This window comes from Anarrhichthys ocellatus, unplaced genomic scaffold (genome assembly GCF_004355925.1).
Source record: "Anarrhichthys ocellatus isolate YVR2014 unplaced genomic scaffold, GSC_Weel_1.0 scaffold44, whole genome shotgun sequence".
Classification (NCBI taxonomy): Eukaryota; Metazoa; Chordata; class Actinopteri; order Perciformes; family Anarhichadidae; genus Anarrhichthys; species Anarrhichthys ocellatus.
The window spans coordinates 2161394-2178977 of record NW_022280074.1 but is presented as its reverse complement, the minus strand read 5'-3'; the positions used below and the strand labels follow the sequence as shown (position 1 = coordinate 2178977).

Here is a 17584-nt window from a genome sequence, read left to right as displayed (position 1 = left end):
GGGGGGGGGCGCTGGCGGACTGGTCCAGCCATCCGCCCGTCTCTCCTCTCCTCCCTGTAGCCTCACCTACTCTCCCCTCCGCTAAGCGGCTGTCTGATGGCTTAGCTCCAAAGCCCCCTCGCTCTGTGATCAGACAGCTACCGGAGCTTTCTCTGGCTGCGACACGGAGCAGACCGGGCCAGCTACGAGGTCCCCGCTATCTTGTCGGAGGCTAAATGCAACAGCTGCGCTGCCCGTGCCTGGAGATTACACCTAATCGTGCGTGGCGTAGTTACACCGGATCATAGTTAGCCCTCGCCAAACTAAATCCACCCCCCCTAATCCAGCCAATTCAGCAGTATGCCATTAGGCTATTAGTTTTGCAGCTTGCAGATGAGTTGGAATATAGATGCAGAGAACAAAAGCATGGCAGTTTTAGACAGCAGTGTAGTGTCCAACAACCTCACAATGACCACAATGCTGTACCCATCTGAGAGGACAGGTACAGTTTGAATAAATGCATTTGACATTTTGGTGAAATACATCCTAAGAGAAGAGCACAAACTGTTTTTGTTAGGATTTTGGCTCCGATTCCAGCGCCGTCCTCTTCTGTACAAAGCAGATCAAACAAGAAATCTCATTTTCAATTATGAAACACACATTCTCAAAATGTCATTTATGCAATCCAGGCTGCAAAGGCTCTTGATAGATTTCCTGGAAGCCTCTTTGACGGATTTGCCGTGAAACTATTATTTTGTGGATCTGGGTGTCTGCGTTGTCACAGCGCGGGTCACAATGTGTCTGCCCTTTCTCTGTCGCTGTGTGTAGCTGCTGCTTTAAGGCCATCACTGGACAGGAAATGCTTGGAAAACCTGACTTGCTTATTGGGAACCAGCGATAAAGAGCTTGCAAATGTTCAAGTGTCGTATTAATCAACACCCACCTTTGGCTAATACGACCTGAAGTTGTGTGAAGCCTTTGAATCCAACTGAAACGGTTTCTCTGTAGAGTCACTGTCGATTTGGAGAAGTCTTGAACAGCATGCCCTTCCTATAAAACCATGTCCATATCCTCCCCCTCCCCTCCCCTCCTCAGATCATGACTGCAGGAGCCGGAGTGACTCAGGGCTTTCCAAGAATAGGATTCCCTTTGACAACCACCAGGCGCCCCATTTCCCTGTATCTGGCCTTGGGCAGTGAGAGATAGAGAGAGAGAGCGAGAGAGAGACAAGACAAAAGAGAACGAGGTTTCAACCAGCCGGGTGTTAACTGACGAGACGTCGACAGGAAAGGAGACAACATACTGGATGTAGGCAGCTGGGAGACGCATGTGAGGCCTTCGGGCTGGTTGAGGGGAAACAGGCCCAGCGTGCATCATGCAGCCACCGCGCTGCAACCAGTTCAATATAGCCCTGGTTGGGCTATTTAAAGCGCGGCCATCTAGGCCCGCTGACAAAAAGGTGATATACTTAGTAGCCGCAGCGCAGCATGAAAGCCTGCAGCTATATTGGTCACAGACAAGCCCGGGGTGTGGATTTTGGTAATGTCGCAGATATATTTAGCCCAGCTGATGATCCGGGGTATTTACATGAGGTGCGAAGCTCGCACCAACCCCCCCCCACCCCCTGGACGCTTCACTTCTCTGTGTAGCACCAGGCAGTCGGTTTAGCAGAATTGGCTAATTGACAATCGCTGCGCATGCAGTTTGCTTTCAACACTTCCATTTATATATGCAGGAGCCGACTAAATTATCAAAAAAATGCTAGTGGTGAAATGAATGGTTAAAAGCTTTCATGATAGTTCGGCGGGTCTCCATAGTTTGTGGCTTTTTGTATTTACATGGAATAAACAGCGCTTGTCAAACAAAGAGTAAAAGTGGCTCCAGGCATTAATGGTTAATAAATAACTACAATGTTTTTTTCACAGATATATCAAACCTTTTTTATTTTTAAACAGACAACATGGAAATGGAACTTTCTTGGAAGCAGAAACGAGTTAATACACTTCTTTTTTTTGACTTCTTGCTCGAAACTAAAATGTATCATTGACCCTCTTTAATATGGAACTCTTTGCAGACTTCTGTCTACAAATGTATCACGGAGCAAACGATTAAAACAAAGGAATAATCCCCTTTTCAATTTGGATTAAATAATGAACAACCAGAAATACAGTGTGTTGAAAATTAAACTAATGTTTCTCACTCAAGTGTCATATTTGCTTCTTTTTTTCTTCTTTTAAACATAATGACTAAGGTTTTATGTGCTCTCTTGTTTCCACTCACAAATCTTTCCAAACGAGCATCTTCAGCGAAACAAAGTGAAAAGGGGACGGCACGTTCCAGATGTGCTTCAGTTAGGCGTTTAGTCCAGTTTCCATTCGATGATTCTGATCACACTCTTAGAGAAGATTTTCCACATCACATTTTACTATGCAAAACTATCGGGGCAAACTACTCTGAATGTAGTTCATGTTTAAGACCTACATAAATGCTTTTATGCGTTTCAACTCAACAGAAAATGAAGATCTGGTGTTTTGGCTGCCAGTTAAAACTTATTATTTTCTGTATCTGATAAACTGCAGGTTAACTTTATCAATAACTTAAACATTTGGAGCATTGAAAGTGATGACACACCCGTGATGGAGAGAGAGATATCAAACAAAGTACCTCTTTCTGTGACAAACCAGCCTGTTTACATCAGTGGTTGGTGAAGAGAAGTTAAACGCTGAATATTAGCCGGTGGGCAATCACGTTGTTCCTCTTTCCACACCGGCCAAAGACAGCGAGATAATTGCACTTCTCCCTGACGTGAGACGATCAGGACATTTATAAATCGCGTCAGTTACCAGAGAAGAGCCAGACACAACGGAAGGTGTGGCTCTATTAACCTGATCAAAGCCGAGATTTCATTTCCACAACTCAATAAAAGTCTGGTATGTTAAACATCAACTCTTTGACAAACACCTAGAATAGCACTTAACGACACACTTAAGGGTCATGAGCGTGTGGAGCAAGAGTCTTCATTGTTTCGTGTCTGGATAAAAGGCAACAACATGTTTCTGGAAAACAGTTGGTTCAGAGCACTCCTGGAAATGTGGGCAGTGCTATCTTATTCCTCCACATGGGCTGTTGTTTTCCTGTCGGCTTATCGACAGAACTGACTCACTGCCCTCAGCTGCTCAAATGAGCTGCAGTGACAGACGAGGTCTCCTCTTTAAACAAAGGGGGGGTCAGAGGTGCTTTCCAATAGCGGAAAGTGTGTAATACGACACACAATCGACTCGCTACAAAAAAAAAATAAAAAATTGGAACAGTTGCACTGGACTCATCGCCGCGCTTAATCGTGGTAAACAGTTGATGGTACGATCACAATGAGAGGAACCTTATTAAAAGTGACCCGCTGCAGCTCTTCCCTGCAAAGCACGTGGAAACTCCAGCACTCCAGCCCCCCCCCCCCCCCCCGGTTGGTTGTGACGAACTCCAACCCTTCCTGAAGTGGAGAGTGTGAGCGATGCCATCATAAACAGCAGAGCAGGTCTGTCTGATCGAGATGGCATTGTTCCGCTGTGGTGTTCCAGCTCAGGAAGCACAGAACGAGCCACAGAGCAAACAGTCAGACGCTAAGATTAAAAACAGCTTTTAATAACTTTGTCCCAGTGTTTCCCTTCTATCTCGGATCTTAGCCTGCTGGTGGCGTTGGCCCCCCCCCCCCCGCCCGGGGCAAAATGAACACTTGGCCCTCTGTCAACTCACAAGTGTTTATTGTAAATGTCTGAGAAAGACATCAAGAATGTCTGGAAAATAACAATAAAAATGTCCAACATCTTCGCAATAGTCTGATGAATAATCAGCCGCTGCAGCAAGTTCACGAGGATTTAGGTTTTACTTGAGAGCTCATGCAAAGTTGAGCCACACTCAGTACCACTATAAACTAAATAGTCCAGGTACGTCCTCGTAAGGTGAACCAGGAAGCACACAAGCAATGCAATGGTTGATGTATATACATGTTGTGTGTTGCAACTAGCCAGCGTAGCCTTGATGCACCACGGTCTAAGCCTTATCCAGCTAGATTCTATTGTTAATAAACAACAACACAGTTTTGCCAACTAACAGCCAGAATCCATCACTTTTGGTTCTGTCAGAGGAAAAATATGTCTTTGTGAAGTTGGATTCTGTTAAAAGCAGTCAACTGGCCTTAGTCTGCACCCTTATTTCACCCTCACATCTTTACCTTCCAAAGGCCTCCAGGACACAACAGTCGCATGTCAAACGCCCGTGCGGTTCCACACATCTGCGATCCTTTCCACCCATATAGCAGGAGGCCTTTTGTATCAACTATAAACTCCCTGATTTGCCAACATTGCATTTTCTTGAGTCCACAACAGCCATAATGGTCAAGAGACACGCCGATTGCTTGAGTCAACATTTCAGAGGTCACCTTGTGTAGAAATCTGTACCAGGAAGAACAGTTGTTACGCTTGTGCTGACAACTAGATATAATGAGAGCGAATAAGAAGCGAGTACGTTTCTCTGCAACATTTCACCTCAAATAACAAACACTTTGGTTATTATAAGTTGTACTTGCTGCAGATAATACTGTGCACTTCCTTACTGTGTACTGTAAACCACCTAAGCTGACATTATATAAATCAATAATGCAAACTCTAAATAACTGCAACATCCAGTACATGTATCCACTCATGTTTACAGAGTTCAGCATAGCTCTTAATTCCACACATAAACTAAGCCGGTCAATGTTTCAGAGAGAACTACAAATCATTACTAGTCCACTGGTGTACATGTGGTTAATAATATGCAGGAGGACCAAGAATATGCACACCGTACACAATAATAAGGCAGCAGTCCTGAATATAAAAATTGTGATTGTACATTTTATTACTACAGGTATGCATTTGGTATTAGTATCGACTAGCTATGTTCTACTATTATCATGTAGTTTTTAGTGTTTTATAGTTATTGATTTTAAGCTCCAGTAACTAATTGTTTTAGTGGTTCTTGACAATACATTATGTGGAGACCTGGTATAGATAATATATATAATATTCTCATCTATAAATTTAATTTTTTTTTCTTTTCTGGGGATTTACTTAAGTGCCCTTTTAAAGTGTATTGCACATTTACTTTAATGGCCTGCTCTCTGATTCACATGTCCTGCCCTGTGCATGCAGAGAAGCCAGAGACAGAAACAGCTCATTACACCAGATCACAACGCGTGCAATGCATCAACACAAACAAGTGTAAGGAGTTCATGCTGTTAACTTTAAGGTCCGAAACAAATCACACCACTTATAATAACGTTGCACGCGCACACAATGCAAATTAATGTAAAAACGTGACAAACAGAGCAGCCCGAGGTTGATTTGATTCCACTGTTATTTCACTTTGCAGCAGCTAATGTGTTGTATTTATCAAAGAGTTCAACGTCGTCACCTTTTGTTTCCACCATACTTCAAGCAAAGACAGTTACATTAACTCTTATGCAAAATCACAATTAACACTGCAAACGTATAATGGAGATTATTTGGGAGAAATTCATTATATGAGGCGTCAAGTGCGCGTGTTGCAGAGCTCCGTACGTAGCACGTAAAAAGTTGAGGCGCCCCTGCTTTCTTTGCTGGCAGCTTTAGTTCAGTCTCGCTCGTACAATCTCTGGCCGCTCGTGCGGAGTAAGAGGGGCTGTTAAATATCACGAAGCGATTAATGACAGTTTTAAAAACGAACACACTCGACTTTACCTGCGAGATGTCATAGCAGTCTCTGAAAGCTGTCAAGTGTCCACAAACGTTCCCCCTTTCGCCTCTGCCGAGTCGCTGTGAAGAGTGAGCGATCTGTTGAACCTGCGCGTGCAGCAACACAGAACTACTGACACGTCTTCCGGTATGCGCCTTCAAAACAAGGGCCTTGTCAGTAGGCTCATTTCAACGAGGTGGATTTGACAACCCAATTGAGATATTCCTGTTTATAACATCTTTCTATGTTATTTTATTAACGTATTTATGTTTCCTTTACATGCCGCAGTATTCTGACTTCTGTCTTATCTTTATTCGGATTTGTTTTTAAAAATGTTTTTTCAAGTAAAAATAAAAGTCATAATAAAATACAATTTTTGATTACAGTATTCAAAAAAATCTAATTCATTTGAATAATTCTGAGGCTATTTAGCTTAGCCTCCTTCCTATTTTATCAACTGTGACGTTTGGACTTTTATTTTGCACGACAAGCTTCTTTTCCTGTCCTGTTCATACTCACCCTAGCTACCTTGATGCACCTAGAAAACATTGTGAAAAGTCTGCATTTCTAAGTCAATATCAGGGGCCTCATAAACTTGTACTATAAGGGCCCCTTCGTTAAATCCTCATCTCCAATTGGCTGGGTCATCATCGAAGCTGAAAACAGGGCCACACCCCAAACCGCACACCTGTGACAGTATAGCTGTTAATTATTGAAGGAGCTAAAACATACCACAGCCATATTGTAAAGCTGCTGTCCATGCTGTAACGTGGAAGAATGGACTTTGCTTGTGCTAAAAGTTAACTATGAAGAGTTGCAAAAATGAAAGACCTATTGATTCAAGTTTTTAGTATTTGCTATGTCCTTTAAAAGTCAGACACCTGTCTATTTGTAGTGTAGGGTACTGGAAAATAAAGGCTGGCTCTCAGTATTATTCACAATTTTGTTGCCCATTGATTTATTTTATTTTCACCAATAATGCAATAGTAACTTGTGCCATGTTATTTATTTATTTAGCTATTGTAAAGCTCTGCTATTGCCTTCTGAAAGACAAGGCAGGTCTATATACCTCCTCTCGTGTTGTACCCTCATGATGGGACAGCGTCCCGGCTCTGGACTTGGTGGTGTGGGAGAGGAGCAAGAGAGAGAGAGAGAGAGAGAGAGAGAGGCAGAGCAGCATTGACGTCACCAGCCTGCGGTTATCAGTGGAGGTTAATCTACTGGGGGATGGATGGGTTTATGCAATTGTCTGTGAGCTCACCGGCTTCACATCTATGGATTTGCTTTTCCACTGTTTGACCCAGTGTGCTGCTGCAACCTACATACAAACACCGAGATGATGGAGAGGGAATTTCTTCTCTCCGTGGCATTTCTGTTGCCCAGAGTAGCTGTTTTCCTCTGCCAGATGAAATGTGCTTGAGGCAGGACACACGGGTTTGAACATAGGGTTCATTGTTCGGGTCTCATGAGCAGTTAAAACAATCGTGTCGCAGAATGGAAGGGCATTAGTCTCTGATCGATACAAAGTGGAAATTGATGAGGAGGGTGAGAAATGGCTGAATATTGGGATAACACTGAATGCACATTAAGTGTTTAGTACTAAAAGTGATTGATACAAAAAAACAAAGTCATTACCATTTATTGTGTGGTGTATGTCTTGTGTGGGCTTTAAGGACGATGGGAAACTATTTCAGTGCTGCAGTGACAGGAGATAACCGGGGTAAATTAGCTCACTTTGGCTTCAGCACATGTCTGAGAAAAAAGGTCAATCAAGCTGTGCTTTACTGTTTGTTTGTGTTGTTGTGTTGGGGGTGCGATTCCGAGAGGTCATGACCTTAAACATTGTAATTGTGGTCATTAAACAGGGTCCCTTGTCTGTAATGGAAACATAATCCAGATGTAATAACTTTAACCCCGAAGCTGCTGCTTTGAGGTGAAGGTTTGAAGCGGCCTTGTAGGACTGAGCAAAGTGAAATAACCTTGAGGTACATTGAATAGTTTTTATTTTTGCTGGATATTTCCAATGCGTAATTTACATTTGAATGATCTGGATATATTATCCAAGTGTTCCATGTGCCGATTCATTAGAAAAGACCACACTGCATCACAACAGCAAATAAACTCATTTTTACACCAAACAGAAAGGGAAAGAATAAATGCCTGGAAGAATACAAAAAAATACACACGCATTTTTAAAATAAAATAGTGGGGTTTGCTGATGATTAACTTATTTAAAGAATGTATATGTATTTTAAATTATTGTAGAAAGCTGTGACAGGGTTCCCGGACAAAAACGTTCACCTTTTATCACCGTGCAGACTGATGTCCTGTTGAGTCTAGGGGGGGACAAAAAGACTCAAGAGCACAAAGCCTGGTTTCCCACCCAGGGGAATGGAAACCAGGATGTCCCATCTACCCCGAGGTGACTGCTGCTATAGGCTTGTGGCCTTTGACCTCTTTTGCCTTGAGACTTGCAAATCTGCCCGTCCAAAGATTGAAAAAAACCGGGACAGGGAAACAAAGAGGACTTATACTGAGAGTGACGCAGCTGGACAGCTGGGGCCATCAAAAGCTGTGAGAGAGGAACTTTATCCAACAAAAGGGGGTGAAATGTAACAAGGGCCAGTCTTTTATTTCAGGGGAGTAACTGTCCGACATTTTTAGAAAACATTCGTGGAAGTTCATTTCAGTGATTTTCGAAAAACAGTGTTGACTTCAACAGATGATGTCGGGGACTCTAGGGCCTGTGTTTGGCTAAGGTTGGCGGCTCTGATGAAATTTCATCCCAAGAGGGCCGGAGTTTGTTGCATAATTCATAACTCCACTTTGACCTTTGAACAAGCTGCATTCCAACACGTGTTGAAACCGCACATCTTTTCTGTCTGCCTCTGAGCTCTTCCTTCTGCAGCTCCACTCAACTCGTGAATCAAACTCAGTTCTGTGAATCCCGTGTCCTCCGAAAGACACATATAACCCCGAGCCGTCTCAACCTTCTAGCTCCGCTGGGCGTCACCCGAGCAGTGATCCTCTATTTCATTATTCAGTTCTATAAATGTATCTCGTGTTTTTTTTTAATTTGAATTCCTGGAAAACCCTTTAATCAAACTACTTAGGCTTATTAACTTGTAAGCAATCTGTCCCCAGAAGGATCCCTCACTAAGCAATACTATTTCCTTAACACCACCTCATAATTAACACAACACATGCGGTGTCCTCTGTCATCAGCAAGGAATACATGAATCTCATTCATTCTCAGGCTTAATGAAAATGCTCTATGTGTCTGTGCGATAGTTGGTTTATTTCTCTTGAATTCCAGGCTTTTAATTAGCAGCAGGGCACTACAGACTGCTGAAGGTGATTTGAATTATAAGAAGTAAATATCATTGTTGTCAGAAATATTGTTTATTGATGAGCGCGGAGACTTGAATTTTCTTTTGATTTGGAGAAACACTGTTTCTCTTGGACCTTTTTATCAAAATGTGAGCAGAAAGCTCTCATTAAGACAGACTGGAGATTTAAAGGTACAGTGTAAGTAACGTTAAAAAGACAAAAAAGGCTTTCTGATGAGCCAGCGTTGGTTTTAACACGATTGTTAGTTTCAGGACATAAAAATGTCAACTTGGGCACTGTAGTTTATTTTGAGTCACTACCACTACACCATCCTGGTGCGATTACTCAAACCACACCAATTGCTTATTAATCCACATCTGAAAATAGTCCCCCAAAAAATACACTATTTACGCCTGTAAAAAAATACAGTGCCCGCCTGTTTTAGGAAATTACTGAGCCTTTAAAAAAAAAGAAGTGTATATCTGTGAGCTGTTTTTAAAGATTTACATCTTCAGTAGGAACGATTGGCTTGGGGCTGACAGGAAGTTGGAAAGCATTGAGAGACAGACTAACACATTGTTGGTTTTGATCTTTTCACAGGATTTGTTGATGTAATGTAGAACAGTACCATCTTTACCATTTAAAGAGTCGTGGAAATGCAAATCAACTCCAGACTGTGTGACAAAATCAAGACGTCTGACAAGAACGGGGCTCCATTGGTTGACATTTTATTTCATGGTGGTAAGAACACAAGACAAAGGTCATAAAGTTAGTAATGTTCAGGTCATGCCACTCTTACTCGGTGCACTGCCCTTTGAGGAGGTTTGCGCAGTCAGACAGTAGTTTACAGAGGCCAGACATGGAGGGTAATCCACATGTAGACATAAATAAGGAACAGAAAATAGATTCAAAAAACAGTAAATAGAAGATTTTTTGTAAAAAGCCAGAGGGGATATTTTTTTGTGTATGAGCATTATTACTAATATAATTATCATTATTATTCTTATTATTATGTATTACTCCTTTACATTATGGGGATGAGGCTAATACACTGGCTAAAAGTCCAGGTGACCGTTTTTTTTAAGGCAAATAGTTTCCACCCAAACCACAGACCGCAATCGTCTTTATTGTTCTCGAGTCCGTCCAAAAACACAGAGATCTCTCCTTTGTTAAGTGTCACCACCTGAATGGATCAAATTCAAAGAACGCTGTGGTGAAATAAGACCGGCCTAAGGTTAATAGAGTGAGTGCTGGAACTTCACCGTGTCTTTTGGGGGACACCAGGAAAAGGCTTTCCTGGTCCAGTGTGGACACTCGGAGCGTGATCACACACAACACAGCTGTCGCTCTATAGGGCTGTTCCTCCCCCATGGACACGAGTATATCATCGTGTGGGGGCGAGCGGACAAGTCAGATATGATTCCAGTGTATATTACTAAAACATAAACCTCCACAGATAACATATTTTGCTAAATTTACACTTAGAAATTGCAGGGCTGTACAAAAACAGGTTGTTTGATGATTTAAGAAGGAAAACATAGTTAAGAACTTAAGAAAGAAAAAGCACAAGACCATTTGATACTCAACCACGAACAGGCATGATTTTGTCTCAGAATATTGCCAAAGTTCTCATATCAAAACAAAGTGTCCTTAAGTCGGTCATCGCAGCTTATTGTGGTTCAGCAAAGACGACTCCGCGTTGCATCGGTTCACTGAAGGTTACAGAATTCGCACTAGTAATACAAACCCATGCGTTACTATGTTAATTTGCAAGTACTGTGGGATTATGCATCTCCTCCCATTTTTGCGGCTGTTATGGCTTCAAAAGGTCACAACAACGTCACAGTCTCTCTCTCTCTCAACAGCCGGGGGAAAAAAAGACTCCTCCAGGAATGCTCCTAGGTCAAATAGGAAAAGAAATGAAGTCTCAGGCAGAGTTTTTTTTGAAGCTTTTCTTGTTTGTGTTGACGACTGATTGTTGTTAGACAGGACATCCCCAAGGGCAGTATCTCTCCTCGCCTCCTTTCTGTCTGTCCTTTTTCTTCAGTCCTTGCTTTCAGCACCTCCTCAAGGTCAGATATGGTAACAACTCTTCCCCCTATGCACTAGTCTGCAGAAGTCCTGCAAAACTAACTGCTCCCAAGAAAAAAAAGAAACGAAAAGACTAAAAATGACACAAAGAATGAAGGAATGCAAAACATTATTCTGAGCTCTGTAGTTTCTGAAATGACATCAGTGGAAATAAGAGGAAAAAAAAGTAATATTTTTGTATTCATTGCAAAGAAACCAAAGAAACCCCCAAAACAGTGACACTTTTCCAAATTAGAAAGTTGTTTTTTTTGTTTTTTTTTTGCAACAAAATGTAAATAAAACAAACCAGATTCAAACCAACACTGCAGAAGTGCATGCATTTATAGTGGTCATCATTAGTTACATCTGCGGCTTGTAAAACAGAACGCACAACAGTACATGAGAAGCACAACTCTCTGAGGAGAACCCATCATACATATTCACAGTCTCAGGTAATATTTATATACTCTATATTTATAACATTTATTCATGTCTTGACTTATGACTGATGATAATGCGAGTCGTTGTGGAATGTAGCGCTCTCTCCATCATGTCGGGTTGCAGTGTAAGTGAGTCATATTTCAAAACTAAAGGCTCTGATGGGATTCAGATTGAGTGGAGAGTTTTTTCTTTTCTTTTCTTTTTTGTTTGGCGCTGTGAGATGGGGGATGATGGAGTGGTTTGGACTGTGTACTTTCTCACTGTAGCAGCTTGACTGATATCTGAAAAGTCCCATTAGGAAAATACAGCGGGCTAGCGGGGCTGATTGTAGAGTTTCTTGACTGGAGATGCCAGCTGGCTGCAGCATCAAAGAGCTGCACACACCGGCCACAGCGCACTGCGTGCAGCTCCCACAGGGGCAATGGATGTGTCTATGTACTCGTGGATGTATAGGCCGTGCTTGGGGAATGTGGACGATATATGTATATATATATATATATATATATATATATATATATATATATATATATGGCACCAAGACAAGGCAGTAACCAGAGATCTTCGGCGAGGTCCACCAGTGTTCAAGTAATGAGCGAGGAAAAGGAGCAGGCGACTCTTCTTCTTTTCTTTTCTTTTTTTTTGAAGTTTTAAAACAACAAAACTGACAAGAATAAAATATCTCTTTTTCATAGAGATGCATGCGTTTTTGAGAAAGATGAAGGGCCGGGGCAGTTAAGAATAAAGAAAGTGTGTTCTGTTTATGGAGGTGCAGAAAAAAAAAGAAAATAACAAAATATATCGAACAAAAATCAAAACAAACATATTCATTTTCTTTCCATATGAAAAGCGATGAAAAGTATACAAAAATAGAAAATAATTACAGCAGGAAACATGGGCGCTATGGAGGGAGCGAGCGGGAGGGTTTGTTTCTTTTCCATTTCTCTCAGTATTCTGTCTCTTCTGGTTTATTTGGCGGCGGAGCAGTGTAATATTTTGGGGCTGTTTAAGGCGTCTTCCACCAGGTGGAGCTCCACGCCGTCCACCACCACGTCCTTGATGCAGCCAACAAAGCTGGTGCTGTAGGCCTTGGGCAACCGACGGGTCACCGCCAGCTCCTCCAGACCACCTGAGGGGAGACGGAGACGGAGGTTAATGCAGCTGTACCTCAACACTCCTCCACTCATAGCAGGGAAACAACTGAGACACTTCACTCTAAAGTAGCAACTGTTTCAGTGCATTTTGTACACCAATAGTAGTGTTTGATCAGGCCTCCACTGACCTCCAACTCAGTTTGTAACGCAGGCTTTCTGTTACAGATGTTCATTAATCGAAGCCCAAGCCGAGATATCCCCTGATGAAGTTACATGACTAGTGAACTCACCTCCCTGTGAAAATGCACGCAGTGCCCCTTTAAAGATCACACAGCAGGATAAAGATTTGGATTTCATAACAAACCGTGTGAATGTCATCAAAAGGCCGTACTGGAAATATTTTTGGTAGAACAATGTATTTCTGGTACTTAAGCAGTTTACTTTTCAGGCTTTGTATTTTATTTTTTTTTTTAAATGTGCACGGTGACGCCAGCTGATGTACAGGACAGGTTGACGCTTTATTTGTCAAACCGCCATGATCAAAGGCAGAGAGAGCCTGCATACCAGCCAGAGTGTGTTAAGACAGACGAGAGAGAGAGAGAAGGCTCTTTTAATTTGACACGCTGCTTAAAGTGTTCAGAAATGTGCAACGAATGAAAGGCGATTACAGAGTGTAAAATGATGTGTACCCAACGCCCTCATTATTTATTATTTGTTCCCACCTTTAGTGCTAATCGCTCGCTGCTGCGCTGTGAACCACCCCGATATCAACTGTCAGTGACATTCCTAAAGTTAGAGTTCTTACAAGCGCTGCACTTTTCTTTGGCTGTTCAGCCTTGTTGGATACCACTGCTAACTACCCACTTCTTCCTCTATTTGTTCCAAACAAACCAAGGACATGAAATCTGTGTGTGACTGGCTGCAAGTCCAAAAAAAATAATGTTAAAGGGACAAATCACCCAACTTGCAACTACTTGCCGTCAAAGAAAAAAACAGTTGACAGCATATTGAAGAAGACCGTTTCTGAAAAGAAGTGTTGCTGTTCAATTTGATTCAAGTCAAATGTTTCAGTGCTGTGTTAGCACCACACACCAAATCCCCTCCATGGTAGTGGCTAGATACCACAAGAGATAAGTGATTAGAGATTTTAAAAAAACTTTCACTATTTGTCAAAATTACCCTTTAAAGCACTTGTGAACTGGATATAACTGAACTCACGTAAGGGTTTATCTATCAGTCATAGAAAGTTTAAAAATGGAAATGTCAAAATATGAAAATATCATGGATTTGTACTTCAAAGCAAATGTTTCAGCCCCTTGTACTTTCCATTTCACTTTAACTTCCCCTCAACTTTACTTCTATTTCAAATCATCCAAAGCTCTTTAAAAAAAAAGAAAGAAAAAAAAGTCTCCTAACGTCCTTTTGTGGAGGCTTGATGACCTAATGGCCGGGTGTGTGGCTGCCTCCTTTTTCCCGTTTGATCGTGTTTTGTGCTACTCGTTTGAGCCAGCACACCCAAAGTAGTCATTAGTGTCTTTCTCAATAAATCAGCATGAAATACATCTTTATTCAGGATTTCATGATATCTGTTCTTACTGGGAGAGAGGCTAGTGGCTAGTGACCCGAGTGTTTGATATTTTACCTGGCTGCCATCCCTTCTCTCTCTCTCTCTCTCTCTCTCTCTCTCCCTCTCTGTTATCTACACTCTCAGAAACCTCCTGCATCCTCTTTTTCTCTCTTCGCTTCATGTCAGTCCAACTCCATTCCCCTGCCTCCCCCACATTCTCCATCTCTCCTTCTCTTCCCTGTTTTCTCCTTTTTTTTGAATCTGTGAAGCTGAGAGTTCACATCCCCGTCGAGCCTTTTACATCCCCTGTCCCTGCTCCCTTTAATCGGATTGCGTGCCTCAGAATCGGGGATCGACAGGGCTAATTTCATGCAAGTTACAGATGAATTAATGATGAACAGTGAAAAGGGGATTTAAAGAGGAGCGGGGCTCTCGACGGGAGGGCTTGTGTGAGGATTATGTATTCTTGCTGCGGGGCTCGCTCAGCACCTGTTCCACTGTGCTGCCTCCACCGTGTGTGTGTGTGTGTGTTTGTAGTGCACCTCTACATGCAGCGTTTCTCTTTAAATGTCACTCAGGCTGCTTCTCCTCTCAAACCTGCCTCTACGCCGCCCCTGTGCTGTACATTTTACAGAAAAGTCTGACATTATTTCGCCTTCAACGTTATTTTCCTCAGAATGTTCAATCTCGCCGTGCAGTGTGTTCTTTGAAAAACCATTTCTCTGAGCCGAGTTCGGACCAAATTGAAGAGGTAGATAACGGGCCGACTTTGGTCATTTTCAATTCAGAGGCGCAGACAACTTTTGAATTAGTCAGATAGCCTTTCATTTCTCAACTCAATACCTGAATAGGCTAGGAGCACATTTTTTGCCCAAACCGCAATCTTTTTTCCCTGCCAGAGACTCTTCCTCTGTAATGCCAATGAGTTCATGTGCTCATTCATTTGCCAGCCTTCTACCAGTGGCTAGGATGGAAGATGTACTGTATATGGCATTCGAAGATACATTTTCAAATTTGTATTATTTTTCTTTAGATATGCGGGCACCTACCCAACCACAGTGCTCCGTCCGTGTCCAGCTGTGTTGCTGCCAAAGGCGATGACCCTGTTACCGCTGCCTCATTGCCGACCTGTAGAGAGCCGTCTCTAAGTGCTCTGAGGAGGAGAAAGAAAAAGAGAGTTTAGAAGTCGGCCTGACGCATGCATGTCATAGTCAATGGCTGTAAATTGCTTGTTTCTTTTAATCTGAAGCATCGAGACTCCATCGCGCCACTGCCAGCACACTAAGCACTCACATAACCGCCTCTGCCAAGCAGCGCTCTAAATGCGCCTGTCTACCGGCTAACAGATGCCGTTAGAGCGCCATTCGCTTTAGGTGGCTCTGCACTGCGCATTAGCACACTTGTGTGAATTGTGACCAGGGGGGGGGGGTCATTTGCACCTATTAAAGTGGGTTCCCGACAGAGAGAGAGAGAGAGAGCGTCATTAAAAAAGGCAAGTCGTGAACACAGACATCTATGTGAGCTGTGTGCCAACGTGCTGCGAGTTGTACACCCTCATCAACATCCAAACTTTGTCATCTTCCAGCAGCTCATGTGGTCTCCCCATAAACCTGGGATCGTGAGGTTCGGAACGGACGCAGCGTGCTTCTTCAGGATCGATTAATCTTGCCTTGCACGATGAGGCCGATGTAATCGTCCCCTAGTACTTCCAGTCACAGTCGTGCTGGCAGCAAATGTTCAGCGGCGATAAAGCGGAGGTCGCGTGGAAGGTGTTACGTGGGTCATTCTCAAAGCTCAAGCAGTTAATCCGTTTCTAATGAAGGAATCTATTAATGTGACATCACTGCATGGTAAAAAGTATTGCGTGTCTGAAATGATTATCCAAATTAAAACATGTGTCAGTGTGTCCAATCTCAGGGTTGTTTATGTATACACTGTAGACACATGCTATGGGTATAACACATGTCATCAAGACTGAATTATCATCAGCTGATAGTCATTTGATTCATTGTGATTCAGATGGGAAACTTCTCTACCAAAGCACAGTGTCAACTGACGGGATAAGGGTATTACTATTGCAGCTGATTCTGTGCAAAGTGCATATATTACTTCATGTATAACTCATCAAATGGGATCAATGTATGTATACTGTGTGTGTGTACAGTGTATGTGTTACTCTACGTACTGTTGTGAACAGAGTTATTTCCTGGACACATTTGTTATTATGTGCTAAAAAGTGTTGGGATGTTGCCGTGTGTAATTCCTTTTTGAACGTTCATTGATGTGTCTAAGCAATTCGATGCTTGATGCGTCATACTCATGCATGACCGGGCATGAAAATAACCTTAATCTGAAACTAATCAGAGTCATCTCGGTGCAGGGGATCACTGAGAAGCAGACAATTCATGCAAGAGATCACACAGTTTGCAGCAAACCCAAATACAATATGGATTAAGTCTAATCCCGGTCTAACTGTTCCGGCTTTCACTCACTGATCCCCAGCTACCCGCCATCTCCCATCTTACCTGCTGGCCTTGATGCGTATCCAGCGGTTAGTGTCGATGCGCACTGAGGAGCGCAGCACCACGGGCTTGGAGCCCAGGTCGTATGTCATCTGGACGTGTCCGTCCACGATGGCCAGGGCAATGTAGTCGGAGCGCTCCACGCCCTTCCCGCTCCACAGCACCAGGCCCTGGGTCGCCTCCGTCCGGATGCTCAGCTCAAACTTGTTCACCAGCAGAGCCTTCTCACTAGGAGAAGAGGAAATGCATCAATCAGCTTTTTGGTCCAACTCATCAAAAAGAGGTCTGATCTTTGGCGTGGCTGACACGGCTCGGTCGGTGCTCTTGTCATGTGTGGCTGCGTCTGTTGTCTGGAGGGTGCATTAGCTATGATTCAACGACAAGGGATTCTGTGTGCCAGCACATGTAGCCAGGAAGCTTTGTAGCTCGGCCTCCACAGCCTCACACTAACAGAGCCACAGGGATGTTTAAGGATGCAGACTGAGTTTAAGAGTAGCAGGGGGCTGTTTTGCTATTACATCCCAACATCCTACTGAGCCTGTACTGCACTGCTACTCAGTGCTTCCTGTGTTGCTCTGTATCTGTGTGTGTGTGTGTGTGTGTATGTGTTGTTTTGGCAGCTGTTTGATCACCAGTGTCTTGACTGCTACACCTGCGGGTGGTGATGTGGATGCAGAGACTTGGGTGACGTCCACCTATCCCCGAGACGCACTGTGCGTCACTGTCACCTCGAACGTGCCTCTACTGTATGTGTGCCCACACACACAAACAACATCCACTCCTGCATACAAACACACTTACAAAACCCCTGTGGTCTGTGTGAGTCCAGCAGCGAC

The 17584-nt window shown here is 43.0% G+C and overlaps 2 protein-coding genes across 13 annotated transcripts in view; both read right to left on the bottom strand.

The window, feature by feature from the left end:
- Positions 1–5824, bottom strand: part of ptpn11b (protein tyrosine phosphatase non-receptor type 11b) — a 30789-nt gene extending 24965 nt beyond the window's left edge. Inside the window, exon 1 of the mRNA XM_031868748.1 lies at positions 5733–5824. Within this exon, the coding sequence (XP_031724608.1) occupies positions 5733–5746 (14 nt within the window). The 5' untranslated portion in view covers positions 5747–5824. The remainder of the gene's footprint in view (positions 1–5732) is intronic.
- A 6248-nt stretch (positions 5825–12072) lies between these two features.
- agrn (agrin) overlaps positions 12073–17584 on the bottom strand; it is a 233063-nt gene continuing 227551 nt past the window's right edge. For all 12 annotated transcript variants that reach the window (XM_031868913.1, XM_031868922.1, XM_031868912.1 and 9 more), the window contains 3 exons: positions 16752–16976; positions 15276–15379; positions 12073–12694 (listed from right to left, as the gene is read on the bottom strand). In XM_031868913.1, the coding sequence (XP_031724773.1) occupies positions 12534–12694; positions 15276–15379; positions 16752–16976 (490 nt within the window). In that variant the 3' untranslated portion in view covers positions 12073–12533. The remainder of the gene's footprint in view (positions 12695–15275; positions 15380–16751; positions 16977–17584) is intronic.